Source organism: Pelecanus crispus, chromosome 14 (assembly GCF_030463565.1).
Source record: "Pelecanus crispus isolate bPelCri1 chromosome 14, bPelCri1.pri, whole genome shotgun sequence".
Taxonomy (NCBI): Eukaryota; Metazoa; Chordata; class Aves; order Pelecaniformes; family Pelecanidae; genus Pelecanus; species Pelecanus crispus.
In genome coordinates this window covers 1,251,270-1,267,841 of record NC_134656.1, presented here as the reverse complement: position 1 = coordinate 1,267,841, position 16,572 = coordinate 1,251,270, and the positions used below count along the sequence as shown (strand labels likewise).

General features: G+C 61.0%; 1 protein-coding gene across 2 annotated transcripts; it reads left to right on the top strand.

Moving 5' to 3' along the window:
- Window positions 1-1,492: 1,492 nt before the first annotated feature.
- HM13 (histocompatibility minor 13) lies at window positions 1,493-15,352 on the top strand. 2 transcript variants are annotated; one of them, XM_075720981.1, is made up of 12 exons: window positions 1,493-1,684; window positions 3,131-3,229; window positions 5,135-5,217; window positions 6,176-6,264; window positions 7,061-7,146; window positions 7,293-7,418; window positions 9,174-9,231; window positions 9,800-9,883; window positions 10,201-10,237; window positions 11,321-11,423; window positions 11,968-12,053; window positions 15,137-15,352. In XM_075720981.1, the coding sequence occupies exons 1-12, from the start codon at window positions 1,493-1,495 to the stop codon at window positions 15,216-15,218; spliced, it is 1,125 nt and encodes a 374-aa protein (XP_075577096.1). In that variant the 3' UTR covers window positions 15,219-15,352. The 2 variants fall into 2 exon arrangements, with proteins under 2 accessions (XP_075577096.1, XP_075577094.1); XM_075720979.1 differs by lacking the exon at window positions 15,137-15,352 and adding an exon at window positions 14,275-14,428.
- The last annotated feature ends 1,220 nt before the right edge of the window (window positions 15,353-16,572 follow it).

Sequence of the window (16,572 nt, the reverse complement as noted above, 5' to 3'; positions counted from 1 at the left end):
CCCGCTCGTGGCCGGGGGCTGCGGGGGGCCGGGGACCCTGCGGGGACCCCCCCGCTGCTCTCACCCACCGCGGGGTCATGGAACCATAGAATCATGGAATTGTTGAGGTTGGAAAAGACCTTTAAGATCATCCAGTCCAGCCATTAACCTAACACTGCCAAGTCCACCACTAAAGCTGCCCAGCCAAAAAGGACCTGGGGGTGTTGGTCAACAGCCGGCTGAACATGAATGTTGAACATGAATGAACAGCAGTGTGGCCCACGTGGCCAAGGTGGCCAACAGCACCCTGGCTTGTGTCAGGAACAGTGTGGCCAGCAGGGGCAGGGAGGTGATTGTGCCCCTGTGCTCAGTGCTGGGGAGGCCGCACCTGGAATGCTGTGTCCAGTTTTGGGCCCCTCACTGCAAGAAAGACATTGGGGTGCTGGAGCGTGTCCAGAGAAGGGCAGCGGAGCTGGGGCAGGGTCTGGAGCACAGGGCTGGTGGGGAGCGGCTGAGGGAGCTGGGGGTGTTCAGCCTGGAGAAGAGGAGGCTGAGGGGAGACCTTATCACTCTCTACAACTCCCTGAAAGGAGAGTGTAGTGAGGGGGGTGTTGGGCTCTTCTCCCAAGTAATCAGCGATAGGATGAGAGAAAATGGCCTCAAGCTGCGCCAGGGGAGGTTTAGATTGGATATTGGGAGAAATTTCTTCATGGAAAGAGTGCTCAAGCATTGGAACAGGCTGCCCAGAGAGGTTTAGTGGGCATGGGGGTGTTGGGTTGATGGTTGGACTGATGATCTTAGAGATCCTTTCCAACCTTAGTGATTCCCAGTTTTACTTTCATTAAAAAATAATCCAGCCCCCAAGCCAGGACACATGAAATTATTCCTCTCCCCTTAATTGGTTTAGTGGTGGACTTGGCAGTGTTAGGTTAATGGTTGGACTGGATGATCTTAAAGGTCTTTTCCAACCTAAACGATTCGATGATTCTATGATTCTATGATTCTAAACCAATTAAGGGTAGAGTAGCAATGTCATCTTTCCTGGCTTGGTGGCTGGATTATTTTTTAATGAAAGTAAAACCAGGAATCACTAAGGTTGGAAAGGATCCCCAAGACCATCAGCCCAACCATCACCCCACCACCCCCGTGCCCACTAAACCATGGCCCCAAGTGCCACGTCCACCAGCGGGACCACCGGCGCCGCCCCGTCCCACCGCCCTGGGGCTGCCCTCACGGCCCCGCGGCAGGGGAGGGGCGCGGCGGGGGGCACGGCCTGCTCTGCGGGGGGGGAGGCCAGCCTGGAGCGCGGCCCCGTTCGGGGCCCCGGGCTGATGCGGGACGCGGGCCCCGGGGCCGGGCCAGGCCTCTCTCGGTCTCCTAGCAACGCGGCTCGGGGAAGGGGGGGCGTGGTTAGCGCCGGCGTCGTCGGCCGCGTTGACGCACTTCCGGTGGGTAAGGGGACGTGTCCCTGGCGCGCGCGGGCCGGAAGCGGACCGCGGTGGGAGCAGCTGCCATGGAGGAGGCCGCGGCGCACAACGGCAGCGCCGCCGGGGCCGGGGCTGGGGCCGGGGCCGGGGTCCCCGCAGCCGCCCGCCCGCCCGCCACCCCCGAGGGCATGGCGCTGGCCTACGGCAGCCTGGTCCTCATGGCGCTGCTGCCCATCTTCTTCGGGGCGCTGCGCTCCGTCAGCTGCGCCAAGAGCAAGGTACCCCCGCGGCAGCCCGGCCTCCCCCCGCCGGGGCCTGCAGGCCTCCCGTGCCCGGCAGCGGCGGCTGCTCCCCCAGCCCCGCGGGCTCTAGGCCTCGCCCCCCACCCCCGGCTGATCACGGCCCCCCCGTCCCGCACCGCGCTGCCCGCCCCCGGCCCCGTGAGGGCGGAGAGACCCGCGGCCCGGCGGAGGCAGGGGACCCCGGGGAGAGACCGGGCTTCCCCCGGGGCCTTCTCCAGCCCCGTCCTCACCGTCCTGAGAAATTCAAGTGCTGCAAAGCCCGTAGCCGCTCCCCGCCAGGAGATGCTGTGTTGGGGGGACTCGTGTGTGGCTTCGCTCCCTCCACCCCGCAGCACCGGGGCTGGTCGCTGGGGTGCTGCCCCGCTCTCCTGCCTGCACGCCCTGTGCTGTCCCCGCAGCCCATCGTGCCGCTCTCTGCATCTCGTGCCTGGCCTTGGGTAGCAGCTGGGACTTAAATCCCAACACTTCGGCTCCTGAAGCTCAGGAGAAGGGACTGTTGTACACAGCCTGATTTGTCGCTGTTTTTTGAAAGCCCCTTGTCTGCTCTTAAGTCTTACATCAGGGGTTTCAGCTGATATTAGCGGGGTTCCTGGCAGCCCAAGCAACTGAGGTCTGCGAGCAGGGTCTGGCCGTGGTTCCGGGGGGGATTTCTCTCTGTTCACACCGCAGGGAGCCAGGGGCTCTTTGGGCGCTTGCTTCTGCGCCGCTGAGCGCTGCGTGGCAGCTGCCGTGCCTGGGATAAGCTGCTGTTCCTTTGCAGCGTTGCTTTGCATAAGGGCTTCTGCTGATGTGCACTCTGTCCAGCGCTGGCCGCAGGTGTTTGCCTGTGTGAGATTAGATCTCTGAGCGGCGGGCAGGGGAGCAGGCAGCCCTCTGGCTCTCCTCTGAAAGCTGAAGTTCTCTCCTGGGAAATGGCTTGAAAGGGGGTTTGTTCAGCTGGTGCAAAGATGTATCAGAAGGCGAAAGGGGTTTATAAATCTGGGGCTTTTGAGCACAAGGAGTGTCCCAAGAGCGAGGTGAGGGATAAAAAGGTGGTTGGAGATAAACGTCATTCAGAGGGTGATCGACATATGGTGCGCACAGATGGGGAGGCTGGCGGGGACAGCCGGGCGTGAGCGGCAAGGGAGCAGGGGGAGAAGGGAACAACGCCAGCACAGTGGGCAGGGTTTTTTCCCCTTCTCCAAGAGGAAAAAAGCGGTAAATTGCGGCAGCCCTTGGAAGGATGAGCGCAAGGTTTGCTTTTTCCATCTCAGGCTTTGCCTGTGACACAGCCCCACCTCCGGGAATGACGGGGGGCTGGCGGGTGCCCTGCCCCTCTCGAAACCACCACGGAGCCCCGCTCATTGTGTCTGTTCACCTGCTGCTCAGGCAGGGAGCCAGAGCAGGGGCTGATCCACTCCTGTCCTCTCCTTCCCTCCCCAGAACTCCTCAGAGATGCCGGAGACCATTACCAGCCGAGACGCTGCTCGTTTTCCCATTGTTGCCAGTTGCACCCTTCTGGGGCTCTACCTCTTCTTTAAAGTAAGTGAGCAATGCCAGCAGGCGCCGGAGCTGGTGCCTGCCATCCTCCCCGCCTGGTCAGGAGCTCCTGACACGGGACTGACTCGATTTTTGGCTTACCGTAGTCAAGGGCCCTTAGTATTGGGACAGGAAGTGCGTGAGGCTGCACGGCTCGAGCTTTTCAGTGTCACCACGCAGGAGGATGTCAGCTCTCGCCTGAATTGGCTTGGGGGAAATTGGAGCTTCTTTGTGCACGGGATGGTTCTGGAGAGCTGCCGAGAGGCGAGTTCACCCCTGAGCTCTGCCTGCCTCCCTGGGCTGACCTGACAGTGCACGGTCTGAAACCAGAGGGTGCCAGGGACTGCTGGGTTGCAAATGCTGCCGTCTCTGTGTCGTGCTCCGTGCTGTGCTTCCAAAGCCGTCTTGGCTGCAGGCCTGGGGGATCGCTAGCTTGTGGCTGACGCCCTGTGTGTTCAGGTGAAGTCTTTTAGACGTGCAGAGCCAACAAGCAAAGTAAAATGACCGTTCCTGAGTCACAAATAGGAGATCCCAGGTGCTTTCGGCTGCACGGAGAAGGTGTCTTGGCTTAAAACACCTTTGGCTGCCTGTGCACATCTGGCATGCGGCTGAGCTCCTGGAGGGGCCTGACGAGCCTTGGGGCTGCCGGTGCAGAGCGGTCCTGTTGGCACAGCAGCTTCCAGCCCCGCTGTCCTGGGCTGCCTGCGAGGCAGAAGGGTGCTCCTGGCCAGCCAGGTGACGTTTAATATGCAAAATTGGGAATATTTCAGTTTACAGTCCCTTCTCTGCCCATTGCAGTTACCGCGTGGCAGCCGACTGGTGCTGTGGGCTCCTACCCCGGGTCGAGCTGCCGTGTGGGCCGACGGCCGCACCGTGCAGGTCCTTACCCTGGCGTGGGCCTGCGCTGCACTGGGAGGGCGAGTGTGTGCTGCAGCCTGCCCGGCCACAGAGGTCGGCTGTGCACCGGCACAGGATCGGGCCTCCCTAGCGATATGCCCTGCTGTCCCTGTGGTGAAGTTTAGCCTGTGTGCTCAGCAGGGCCGCAGCTCCTGTCGTAGGTCACCAGTAGTAAAGCCGAGCATCTGCTGAGCCTCTCCTGATGGTGGGCTATGGAGCGACCACCAGACCCTGCCACCGGGCCCCTCTGGCCGCTGAAGGGACCCCCTGCAAGCCCACCCCTTCTCTGTGGCCCACGTCTTGGGGTACTCCACCTCCTCAGGCGCCTTTTCTGCCTCTTGCTCCTGGCTGGGATGGAGACGCCAGGAAAAGGAAGTACTGAATGTGCGGCGTGGCCTCGCTGAAGTCGCTGCATGATCAGCGGCTCTTCCTTTTAATATCTGCAACCTGCCGTGAGCTTTCGTATTCCAGCATCCCCCTTCCAGGAGAGCAGGGGGGACCCTGGGGTCCCCCAGCGCTGGGCTGTAGGGGTGTGATTCGGCGGTAAGGTAGTGTGTGCGTTGGAAGGCAGGAGTTCTAATAATACCCCATTTAATTAGGGCAGGACGCGCTCGGCCCGCCGCAGGAGTGAGGCGGGAGTGCTGCTGCTCCCCTCTGCCGGGACAGCCCCCGGGAGCGGCGCGGTGCCTCGCTCCCTGCTCCAGCTCGCTCTGCGGGCGATGCGCGGGGGAAACTCTGTCCTCCTTTCTGCAGCACAGGAGTTATTTTTTGACCCGAGCGCCTCGTAGATACGCGACAACTTGCAGGCCCATTGTGCTTGTTCTGCGAGGACGTGGCTATTTCTAACATATTTCACATCAGCGGTGCAAGAATTTGGGTTATTCCAGCTATTCTTCTCGTATCCCTGGAGCGCTGGCACAGCAGCTGCTGATCACAAGGTGAAGCGCTTCCTCGTGCTGTAGATGGGGAGAACGCTGCAGTAACTGACCCCTCTCTGGATTTGTCTTGCAGATATTCTCTCAAGAGTACATCAATCTTCTGCTTTCCATGTATTTCTTTGTGCTGGGGATCCTGGCCCTGTCCCACACCATCAGGTACAGCGGAGGGAAGCGTATGACTCGGGCAGGGGCGTCCGAGGCTGCCCGCAGTGCGAGGTAGCGGGGTGTCAAGTTTATTGGGGGGTTTCTAGAGCACCACTGCCTTGTGGCAGAGCCAGGTCCCAGCTCGTAGGGTGTTTTCCCTCGGTGGGCTCTCCAGGAGCATGCTCTGAACCCTTCCTCATGGGACAGCCAAGGGGCAGAACCAAAGTCTCGGGGTCCCAGCAATCTGCTACCCCATGCAGCAACACCGGGAGAGCTTGTGGAGGTGTGGGTGGCCGCTGTTGTAGGAGCCGCTATGGGCTGGCACAGTCCTTGCTGCCCTGCAGAGGGGAGAGCTCTTCGGCACACGTTTTTCTCGTATTGGGACGGCTGAAACAGGCAGTTGGAGCTCACGATATTTGCCGATCCTTGGCACAAGGTGTTGAAAGCTCAGGCTGTTTCGGTAACTGAAAAAGTAAAACTGGTTTCCTGTTTCCTGAGCTCTAGGGCGTTGGGGACCAGATACTTTCCCTAGACTGGCACTGTGGCAAGGGCTTCGCCCCTGCTCCCGGCTCTGCAGGAGGGCCGTTTGGTGGTTGCACAGCCAGTTCGGGGTGACCAGACCCGTACGGTGCCAGGGGGCTGCCGGGGGGGCACAGGGGACCTGCTGGGGTCTGGGGTGGGTCCTGACTTCTTGCGGGTGATGCTCTGTGCCTGTTGCCCTAGGGCATTTTGGGGGATTGTCACATATGGGCAGATCAGACCTCTGGGGAGGACAGGGTCCCGTGTCTGTGGCTTGGTGACTGAAGCTGGGGCTCCTGCCAGTCCCTGACGTGGCAAAACCTGGCGTTTCCCTGTCTCTGGAGGGGGTGTGGGCCAACGTCCGTGCTGCGATGCCGTCATGCAGAGGTGCTGGGCAGCGCGTCCTGCGGGCTTTCTGTCGAACTGCCCTTCTCTGCACCTCTCGTTTCAGCCCCACGATGAACAGATTCTTCCCTGCAAATTTCCCCAACAAACAGTACCAGCTCCTCTTCACCCAGGGCTCTGGGGAGAGCAAGGAGGGTATGTTGGCTCGCCGGTCTCTCTGGGGACCTGAATGTTGCCTGCCTTCACCGTTCTGTTTCTTGCTCACTTGGTGTTTTGACTTTCAGCCCATTGAAACAAGCGTCTCAAAGACTTGCCTCTTGCTCCCCGCTGTGCTTCTGCAGCCAGTGTGAGCCCCGTGTGTCCCCGCAGAGCCGGGGCTGCTGTGTGCATCTTCTTGCACCGGCTGGTGCTCTCCCTCTGTGCTGCCTCTGGCTGGCAGCAAAACCCCAGAAACAGATCCCAGAGTGCTGCAGGAATGGAGCTGTGGCTGCTGTTAAATGCACTGCCTTTATTTAAGCTCCTTGGGTAGCATAGTACTGACTTTTTTGTGCTGCCTTAACTGATCTGATTCAAATCTTTGCACTGGTAGAAGATGCTTTGATAAGTATCCTGCCCAGTAGCTTTACTGGTAAGGAAATACTACTAATGATACCGCCAGGAATTAACTGGTGCAAGAGGAGGGAAAAGATTTGCCTCTCCCTGCCTTAAACAGTGCCTGAATCCAATTTCCTTATTGACAGAAGGATCGCAGATGCTGTCCATGTGGCAGAGTCTGGCTGAAGGAGAAGGTCCAGGCTCGCCAGGGCCGGCTGCTCACTCGCCTGCGGTTTGCATGCGTTTACCGTGGGCACGGCCATTTCCATGGGTACAGTCCCCTCGTTTGGGATGCGAGCGCTGTGGTCTGTGTTGCTCCCTGGCTGTCAAGTCGCTCATCTCTGCCCTGCGCGGGAAGGGGAGCTGCCCAAAATCTGACTTCTCTGTTTTATTGCAGAAATAGTGAATTACGAGTTTGACACCAAGGATCTCGTATGCCTGGCCCTGAGCAGTGTTGTGGGGGTCTGGTACCTGCTGAGAAAGGTAAGCGAGCCCCAGCCCTGTTGCGAGGAGGCCAGGGACCAGCCCGGATCAGACCCGGGCCCCTTTCCACGCAAGGCCTCTGCAGGCTGAGGCCATGGCTCGGCACATGCTGTGGGACCCAAATCTCCTTTTCCTGTCGTTCTCAGCACTGGATTGCCAACAATCTCTTTGGGCTGGCGTTCTCCCTCAACGGGGTGGAGCTGCTGCACTTGAACAATGTCAGCACTGGCTGCATCTTGCTCGGGGGCCTCTTCATCTACGATGTCTTCTGGGTAAACGGGAGCGTTCCTCGGGGCGGACGCGAGTTGCAGCCGTTGGCGGAAGGCATGTGTGTGGCGTTACGCCTCTTCGGAGGCAGCACGCTGGCTGGACACGCGTTTGCAGTCAGGATTTCCACTTTCTCAGCCCAAAAGGGGTGTGGTGGGGATGATGACAGAATCAAACAGTGGCAGAACACGGCTCGGCAAATGCATTTGCTTTTAATCTCTGGCTTAGAGAGCCCAGGGCTGGCAGGGATCTCATAAGGGCTGTTGTGGGGTACCCGGGAATAGTGGAATGCCTCCAGTCTCCTTCCCTCAGCCAGTGCAATGCCCCGACATCTTCCTTTTGAGGTTTTCCTTATCTCTCTGCAATGGCCCTGGACTCCTGTTTCTCCTTGTAATGTCCATATTCCCCAGCCCTTCCTGCTGCCTGCACCTTCTGAATGACTGGGTTTCCAAACATCTGAGAGCCTTGTATACCTTGAGGTCTGTCCAGCAGCTCTGCAGCTGCCTGAGTAATCCTTCCCTATTTAAGCCTGGCTGCTGGGTGTTATTTTGTACTTGGCTGGTGCTGCCCCTGTTTCATAGGCTTGTTAACAGTCTCGGCTCTGTGGTTTGTTAGCCTGCGAGTGCCACTTCCTCCGCTGCTCTCAGCTGGAGAGGATTCAGCCTGCTGGCTTAGCACACCCAGTGCCTTGCGCCCTGCTCAGGGTGCGAGTGTCTTATAGAATCATAGAATCATTTAGGTTGGAAAAGACCTTTAAGATCATCCAGTCCAACCATTCACCTAACACTGCCAAGTCCACCACTAAACCAATTAAGGGTAGAGTAATAAATAATTTCATGTTTCCTGGCTTGGGGGCTGGATTATTTTTTAATGAAAGTACAAACTAGGAATCATTAAGGTTGGAAAGGATCTCTAAGATCATCAGTCCAACCATCAACCCAACACCCCCATGCCCACTAAACCATGTCCCAAAGTGCCACATCTACACATTTTTAGAACCCCTCCAGGGATGGGGACTCCCCCACCTCTCTGGGCAGCCTGTTCCAATGCTTGGCCACTCTTTCTGTGAAGAAATTTTTCCTAATATCCAATCTAAGATATCTTAGAGGATCTTGCTCACCTGGTGCTAACCAGCCCCTGGTTTATGTGCCTGCTGCTGGTATAGCCAAGACTGGAGGCTTGAAGATGAAAAGGAACAGAAATGAGGGTGGTTGAACTATGCGTTTACAGTCCATCCCCCAAATGATGCCAGTATTTAAAGCTGATAGTGCAGTACAGATAAATGACGTCAGAGCAAAATGCAGCTGATCTGACAATTGCTCCGGTCGCCGTTGGAAGCTCACAGGCAGCAGCCTGGCGCTGGCTGGGACACTCCACTGGGAGCTCCTGCCCTCGGATAACATCCTGTGCTGTGGTCAGGCTTTCCACTGAGTTGACTAATTAGAGCTGAACCGACCCACAGGGGCAGGTGCTGGGGAGGGCCGGGTGGCGGGCAGCAGCGTGGCTCTGCGATGTGTGCGGTCTCCCCAGCGCTGCTCTGAAAGCAGGACTGCCACGACGTGCTCACCTCGAGCGCTGTCCTGTGCCTTCTCCCCTGGGTGGTGGGCTCACTTGCAGGACTCCTCTGCCCGCAGTTCAGCGGCTCTTTTGGCTGTTTTCTGCCACTGAGGCTGCTCCGGGCACTGAGGTGAGGCTGTAGCTGAGTGTGCGCGTGTCTCTGTGCAGCTGTGGTCACCCCGGACTCCTCTGTTTGCCTCTAGGTCTTTGGCACCAATGTGATGGTGACAGTTGCCAAATCGTTTGAGGCCCCGATAAAACGTGAGTAGATCTTCCCCGTGTGCTGGAGGGAGGGGCTGTCTGTTCCACTGCAGCGGCTGCCCCGTGCACCCTCCTGGCTCAGAAGGTGGGATGTGAGCAGGAGGGTTTCCTGCTAGTGACCCCTTCGACTGCTGCGTGGTGCCAGCGACCTGTTGGGAGCTGGGCCAGCTCTCTGCAGAGAGATGGTTTGCAGAGCCCTGAGCTGGATGGGTTAGTCTGCACCCCCAGGGTGGGCAGTTTTACCTGCTCATGAAAAAAAAAATTAAAAAAAAAAAAAAATCAAAACCACCAAAAAAACGGCAGGAGGGGTGAATTTCTGCTGTTGTGGAGCGTGCAGTGGCTTGGATCCTGGGAGCTGGGGCTGAAACCTGCACATGGGGCCAGCCCCAAAGCCCTCAGTTTCTCATCCCAGAGCTGTCGCAGGAAGGAGGAGGGGGGAGCTGCGGGAGAGTAGGGGGCCAAGGGCAGGAACAGGGGGCTTGCCCCGCTCAGGTCCCTTTTCACCAGGCACTGACATCTGCTCAGCACAGGCGCTCCCCCTCACTGTTCCCCTCTCTACTCCTCGTAGTGGTTTTCCCTCAGGACCTGCTGGAGAAGGGGCTGGAGGCTGACAACTTTGCCATGCTGGGTCTGGGAGACATTGTCATTCCGGGTAAGGACAGAAGAGGGGGTACGTGACCGGGACCGCCTGTCTGAACGGGCTGTGGGGAGCCGAGGGGGTGCCTTGCTCTGCCTTTGGCCATACCAGAGCCCTGCGGGCCTCCAGCCGGGGCTGGGGGCTGCTTGGGCTGGGGGCTGCGTGGGCTGGGGGGGGTCTCCCACCAGGTCCCGGTGCTGTCCCGGTGCCTTGTGCCGCGAGAGGGCACTGTCAGCCCAGGCACGGCACCCGCAGCCACTGCGGGCCCTGCCCTGCCTCCCTCCAGCCTCCCCTACCACCTCCGTCCCCTCACTGTCCCCTTCTCCCCGCAGGGATCTTCATTGCCTTGCTGCTGCGGTTTGACATCAGGTGAGTGGGCGGCAGGGAAGGGTCTCTGGCAGGTTGGATCTTGCAGCATATTTGAGCTGCTTTTGTAGAGGAAAAAGGGGGAAGGGGAAGCCAGGAGCGCAGTCGTGTGCTCCCCTCCGGGGCTTGGCGTGGAGACCAGGGAGAGCGGCTGGGACAGCTTGGGTTGCAAGGGGAAGCTCTTGGAAGAGTAGATGTGAGGAGGGCTGGCTTTGTGGGTAAGTCCTGAGCGCTGGGGACGAGTTTTTTGAGCTCACAGGTGTTGCTGAATACACTGCAGGATGGACAGGGGAGGGGGCCAAGGTAGCAGGGCACCCCAGAGCCTCACCGGCTCCCTGGCACCAAGGAGGAGAGGGCAGTGCTGCGGCAATGGCATGGGAAAGAGCCAGGAGTGCTGGCACCTGGGATGTGCTTCTGTGGATGCAAATCAGTGCCTGGCAGGGCCGGCTGCCTCTGGGTTGACATTTGGGGAAGCAGCTCCTTCCTACACAGGAAAGCTGCACCTACCGCCGGGGCGTAGCTTTCAGCAGTTGCCCCACACCAAAAGTCTCTGGCTGGGGAGCTGCAGGGAATGGGCCGCTTTGTGCAACTGCAGTGGCGTGGCCCCGCTCCCGCTGCTGTTGCACAGACCCTCCGGTCTGTGCCAGCTCTTCCACGTGTTTCCACCCACATTCTACCTGCGCCTGCTGGGAATCCCAGTTCCCGCAGCCTGCCCTGCAATAAAACAGCACGTGCTGAGAGCGGGATGCCAGCGACCGGCCGTGCCTCCCCCGAGAAGGTGGGACCCTCTCCCTGGGTCCCAGCACCGATTCTTGCCCCCCCGGTAGCCATCCAGCAGCAGGATCGCACGCCACCTTCCCTTCCCCAGACCCTCACCTGGCTGTCGCCCCATCCAGTCCTGCGCCGCTCCCGTGGGACTGGGGGCTGTGCTGGTGGCAATCCCTGCGCTGGCCCGAGAGCACGGGCAAAGCGCAGCTCCCCGTGTCCCAGCACGGTGGGAGATGGGTGAGAACGCTGGGCCGGCTCCGTTTTGGCCACTGGCATCCCAGACCCGAGGTCACTGGGCTCTGCTCCCTTTCCCTACAGCTTGAAGAAGAACACGCACACGTATTTCTACACCAGCTTCGTGGCCTACATCTTCGGGCTGGGCCTGACCATATTCATCATGCACATCTTCAAGCATGCCCAGGTGAGCTCCGCTGCGCTGCCTGCTGCAGATGCACGTCCCAAGCGGGACACGCCAGCTTGGCCACAGGGTTCCTGCATCATGCCAGGAAAAAGTAGATGCATTCCTTCTCTTGGCTTTGCTTTTCCAGTGCCTGCCTGTACCTTTCCCTGCCCAAAGCTTGTGTGCCTGGTTGGAGCAGAGTCCTGTTTGGGGCAAGGCTGCTTCAGGCAGCTGCATTTCCAACAGCAGCACCAGGGCCGGGCTGCCCTGTGTTTTTGTGGCTCTTTGCAACGAGGCTGCCCCTGAAGACCCACACGCTGTGGGTGGTGGCGCTGGTCTGCACGGGGGCCCTTGGTGTGTTCATGGCCCGCTGGGACCTCATGGCGAGGGTTTTGTGCTGCTGCAGCTGTAACTTGGCTCTCCAAGCCGCTTTTGGGGGCATTAACCCTCTGTGCAGCACTGTGACAGATGCCGTGGGTGCAGAGGGGACAGGGCCAGCTCGCCTCGTGCTCCTCCCGGGGGCTGATTCGTGGTTTGGTTTAACAGTTGTTTTTCTTTCCAACAGCCTGCTCTTCTGTACCTGGTCCCCGCATGCATCGGATTCCCACTTCTTGTGGCCTTGGCAAAGGGAGAAGTAACTGAAATGTTCAGGTGAGCGTCAGCTGGGGATGGAGCTGTTTTGCCCGCGGCGCTGGAGCGCGTGAAGCGTGCAGATGTTCCCACGCCTGGGCACATCTGGAGGGACGGGTTCATCTGGGCATGCGTGTGCACGTGTGTGGGTGGAGGGAGCGGGTCTGTGTTTGTACACGCCGGCCCTGGCTCCAGCCACCTCCTCGTAGCTGGGTGGGAGCTTTGGTACGGTACCAACAGGCAGGCAGCATCTGGTATTGCTTTACGCCCCGGTGACAAACTCTTCCCGTACGCTGGCAGGCAGGGGAGGGTGGGACCGCGCACCTGGTGCTGAGATACTTGGTCATTGTGTCCCAGGGCCTGTGGGTGGGGGAGAACGGAGCCAGAGCCGGCTGCGAGAGCAGCCAGGGCCGGTTTGAGCACATCCCAGCCTCCCTGCTCGGCTGAAGCATCCTGGTTTGCAGCAGTCTCCCTGCTCTGGGGACTGTAGGTGCAGAGAATGGGGTCTGTGCTGTTGCGCTCTGGCCCTTCTCGCAGTGTGCCACGCTCCAGGCGTTCGCCTGTTTGCTGGCAGTGGGCAGCTTTGGTCTCCTGCCTGGACTGTCCCCTCTGAGCTGAGCATGGGCTGGCCTGCCTGGGAGCTGTTTCTCCACTGTGCTCGGCTGGTTGCGCTTGAGGCTTGGTGGTGGCCCAGTGCAGTTGCTTGTTTGAGGACGGCTGAAGCCAAGAACGGAAGGGAACATCCGTCCCAAAGCAAGGCCGTGCACCCCCCAGCCTCCCCGCTCCGGGGTGCCTCTGCCCTAGCCCTCAGCCTGCTCAGAGGGAAACCAGCACCCGAGTGGGGTGGCAGTGGGGAGCTGGCTGCCCTCACCTCCTTCCCCTCCCCTGGGAGATGGCAGGTATGCGTGTTCCCACCGGGGCTGTCAGCTGGGCCGGCTCCCCAGCCCTGCCGCACCTGCCCCGTCCTTTGATGTTCGCTTCTGACGATCGCTGCTGCAGGCGCTGAGTGTCCTGGGATCGTCCTTCCTGTGCACCTGGGATCCTGCAGCCGCTCTCCCCGCTGCCATGACTCACCGGCTGACAGCGGCAACACCTCCCGCGCCAGGAAACTGGGGAGAGACGAGCTGCGAGTCCGGCCCGTTTGGCAGCGAGGCACCCTGGGGAGCCTGGCAGCTGGGCAGCGGGGGCTAGTGCCTCACAGAGCATTAGGCACAAGCTGCTCCAGCAGCAAAGCGCTGCCCACTGTTGTTTGCTGAGCACTGCCAGGGCAAGCGCGGGAGGCTGGGGGGTTTGCAACCTTGACAGGCCCTGGGGTCGGACCCCCTTGAAGTCGCTCCAGTTGCAGGCAGAGGAAGTAGGACGGATGGGACTCGTGCCTGGAGGGCAGCGGCTCCCACTGCAGGAATCCCACCAGGTGTAGCTCCCCTGCGCAGCTTCGGTGCGTCCTGCTCCTCCCCCACGCTGACGGCAGCCCGGAGCTCCCGCGTGGTCTCTGCCGGCCGGCTGCCTGCACGCAGCGAGCTGCCTACACGTTGGTGTCTCGCAGCAGCCGTGAGCTGCCCTGGGCGAGGGCAGCGAGGGTCTGATGCAGCGGCGAGTGCAGGCAGCGCTGCAGGGAGGCTGGGAGCGAGCAGATCTGTGCTGCCGGCCCCGGGGAAGGGGTGCCGATGGAGCAGAGGTGGGCGACGTCGGGATCGGTTTTGCGGCTCCTGGCCTTGCTGAGCCTCCCTAGGCAGGTGGTAACCTTCACTCTGCCTCCATCAGCTGTCAGCGGCGGGAAGCCCGTCCTGCCGCTCACACTTGCTGCGGATGCGCTGTCCTCGAGCGGCAGGAAAGGGTCTGCCGCGTCCGTCTGCTGCCTGCATGGCCCCTGGGCCGCTCTGCCCCTGCCTTCCCGGTGCGCAGGCTTGTTCTCCTGTGGGCTCCGGCTGCCTGGCTCTACCCGTGCCAGCGGGAGCTGCCTTCTCCCTGCGTCTCAGCCCTCGCTCTTCCACGCCACAGCCCTGCCCTGGGGCCTGCAGGCGAGGGGAGCGCGGGCAGGACCCTGCCAGCACGGCCCCAGGACCACCCCAGCCTGGGCTAGGGGTGCTGGCAGCCGGAGGGGACAGCAGGCTGCCTGCGCAGGGTGGTGGGTTTGCAGCAGTCTCACTGCAAAACTCTTCTGCTTTTTCTCTCTCTCCCCTCTCTCTCCTTTCTGTCCTCGTCTTCCCCCGTCCCCTCCTGCTTCCTCTCTCTCCTGCAGCTATGAATCCTCTGCTGAAATCTTGCCACACACACCAAGACTTACCCACTTCCCCACCGTGTCCGGCTCGCCGGCCAGCCTTGCTGATTCCATGCAGCAGAAACTGTCCTGTCCCCGCCGACGCCGGCAGCAAAGCCCTAGTGCCATGTAGCAATCGCACGCGGTGCCCCTTCTCTGTCGCTCTGGCCAGGTAGGGGCTGGTCCCGGCTCTCCCCGTTCCCCGGGCAGGGCAGTAGCTGTCACCTCGCTGCTGCGGGCCGGCTTCTCTCCCTGTCTTTGAGGGGAAACTCTGAAGGGAGAAAGGATTTGACATTTTCTGCCCTCGTGCTTCCTGCTGGAAGGCAGCGCTCCTGGCTTTCCTTTGCCAGGGCCCCGGGGACGGTGCTGGGGGGGTTTTGCAGTGAGTCCCTGGGGGGAGTCGCCACTGTCGGTCTTGCTGCGGCTCCCCCCGCTAACTGGCCTCGCTGGCACCAGTGCTCGGCGTGGCAGTGTCGGGGGAAGCGTGGTGGTCTCCAGGATATCCGGCGGCGCTCTCGGGAGCGACGGTGGGTGCTGGCAGGAGGATGGACCCCCCCGGCCATGGAGCTGGCCTGAGGGTTTGGCAGGGGAAGGCCCAGCCCCTGGCTGGGTGCACCCCAGCCCTGGAGCTGTTTGGGGGGTGTCGCAGCGCTCGTCTCCCCGCCTGCGCTCTTCCCTGTCGGGTTCCTACAGCGGGGGGCCGATGGCTGGAGCCCACCCCCTCCTCGGCGCGGCCGCTGCAGCACAGCAGACCCTCGGGCTGGGCTGTCCCTGCCAGGCACAAGTGTCTGTCCCCAGCAGTCTGACCCCGCTCACTCCTCCCTCTTGTCCCTCTCGTCCCCAGCTACGAGGAGAGCTCTACCCCCAAGGAGGTGCCGGGGGCCTCCAAAGAAGAGACGACAGAAGCCACCAAGAAGGAGAAGTGACCTTGCCCGCGGGTGGTGCCCGGTGCCGCTGGGCTGGGGCCCTTCCAGACCCTCCGCAAGTGACAGACGACGAAACAATTGTGCAAGAGCATCGTGTTGTGTGTGTCGGAGCAGCCACCCAGGTGGGGTATCGATGTACGCCGCATAGCCACCCCCCCGCCTGTTTATCTCCTCCGGGGGTACGAGGCGGGTGGGGGGCAAACCACAGGCCGGTTTTTAAATTTTGTATTGTGCATTTGCTTTCTCTCATAATTAAACCATGTCAAAAGAAGGAGTGCTGGTCTGGCAGTGCCGGCGCTGTGCCGATAGCCCTTGCCTTGGCCGCTGCTCCGGTTGTAGCCCCTTCTCAGCTGCCTGGCCCGCACCGGGATCGGCGTCCCAGCTCTCTGGCAGCCTTGTTCTCCCTGTGGGGCCCTTGGCTGTTGTCCGGCTGTTTCCAAGTGACCGTCCCCTTCCCCCTCCTGCTCCTGCTGTGCTCGGCCTTCCCCCGGCCGGCCTCAGCCTGGGCACCCCCCATCTGCAACACCCAGATTTAGGGCTGCGGTCGCTGCCCCCCAGCCTGGCCCCGGGTGGGTTTGAGCTGGGGTCTGGCCCCGGAGCAGGATGAGCGAGCGGGGATCGGGACGCAGGAGCCCGGCGGGATGGGGATGTGCTCTGCCTCGGCTGCTGGGGGGGCTCAGCAAGCTGGGGCTGAGCCCCCACGGCCTGGGGGAGCGGGCATGGGAGGGACGGAGCTGGGTGACCCCAAACCCAGCCCCTGAGTGGGGTGAAGAGGGTGCAGGCTGTGTCCACCCCCCGGGGCAGGGACAGGCAGCGGGGCTGGAGCGGCTGCGGGCAGGGGCAGCTCCAGCAGCAACTTCAGCTGCTGCTGCGGCCAGCTGCTGCGTGTCCCGCAGCACCGGCGGTGTCCTCCCTGCCTGCCTTCGGAGCAGGATCCTGCGTCCCTCCGGCCGTGCCAACTGCCAGAAAAAATAGAAAGTGTTTGCCGGCTTGGCAGCCCCTCCACAAAAGCCGTATTGAACCATTATTCCCCGCGTCGGCTGCGAGCACTAAAAGTGGCGCCTCGCGTTCTGCCATCTAATGACCCTTCACAGTCTCCTACAGATGTTTTCTATGACTTACAGCTCCTTTTCCAACAGCCCTGTCCGCAAAAACAAGAGGGGCCACTTTAATTCCAATTAAATACCTCCAGCTAAGCAAACAGTGTGCAGCAGGGCCCGGGCACCGCACGGCGGCCAGGCCCGGCCCACGGAGTCTCTGAGTCTAGACTCCAGATGTGATTTCACCAGCCTCCAGTGTCCCGTGGAAAACGACGCTGGCTCTGCCGCGGGGCGCAGCACCCCGTCCCAAGCTG

Excerpts from the sequence above, each read along its gene's own strand:
- HM13 (XM_075720979.1), top strand. The coding sequence starts at position 1,493 with ATGGAGGAGGCCGCGGCGCACAACGGCAGCGCCGCCGGGGCCGGGGCT. Across the intron at positions 5,218-6,175 it reads GCCCTGTCCCACACCATCAG|CCCCACGATGAACAGATTCT; the intron begins GTACAGCGGAGG and ends CTCTCGTTTCAG. Across the intron at positions 7,419-9,173 it reads TCATCTACGATGTCTTCTGG|GTCTTTGGCACCAATGTGAT; the intron begins GTAAACGGGAGC and ends GTTTGCCTCTAG.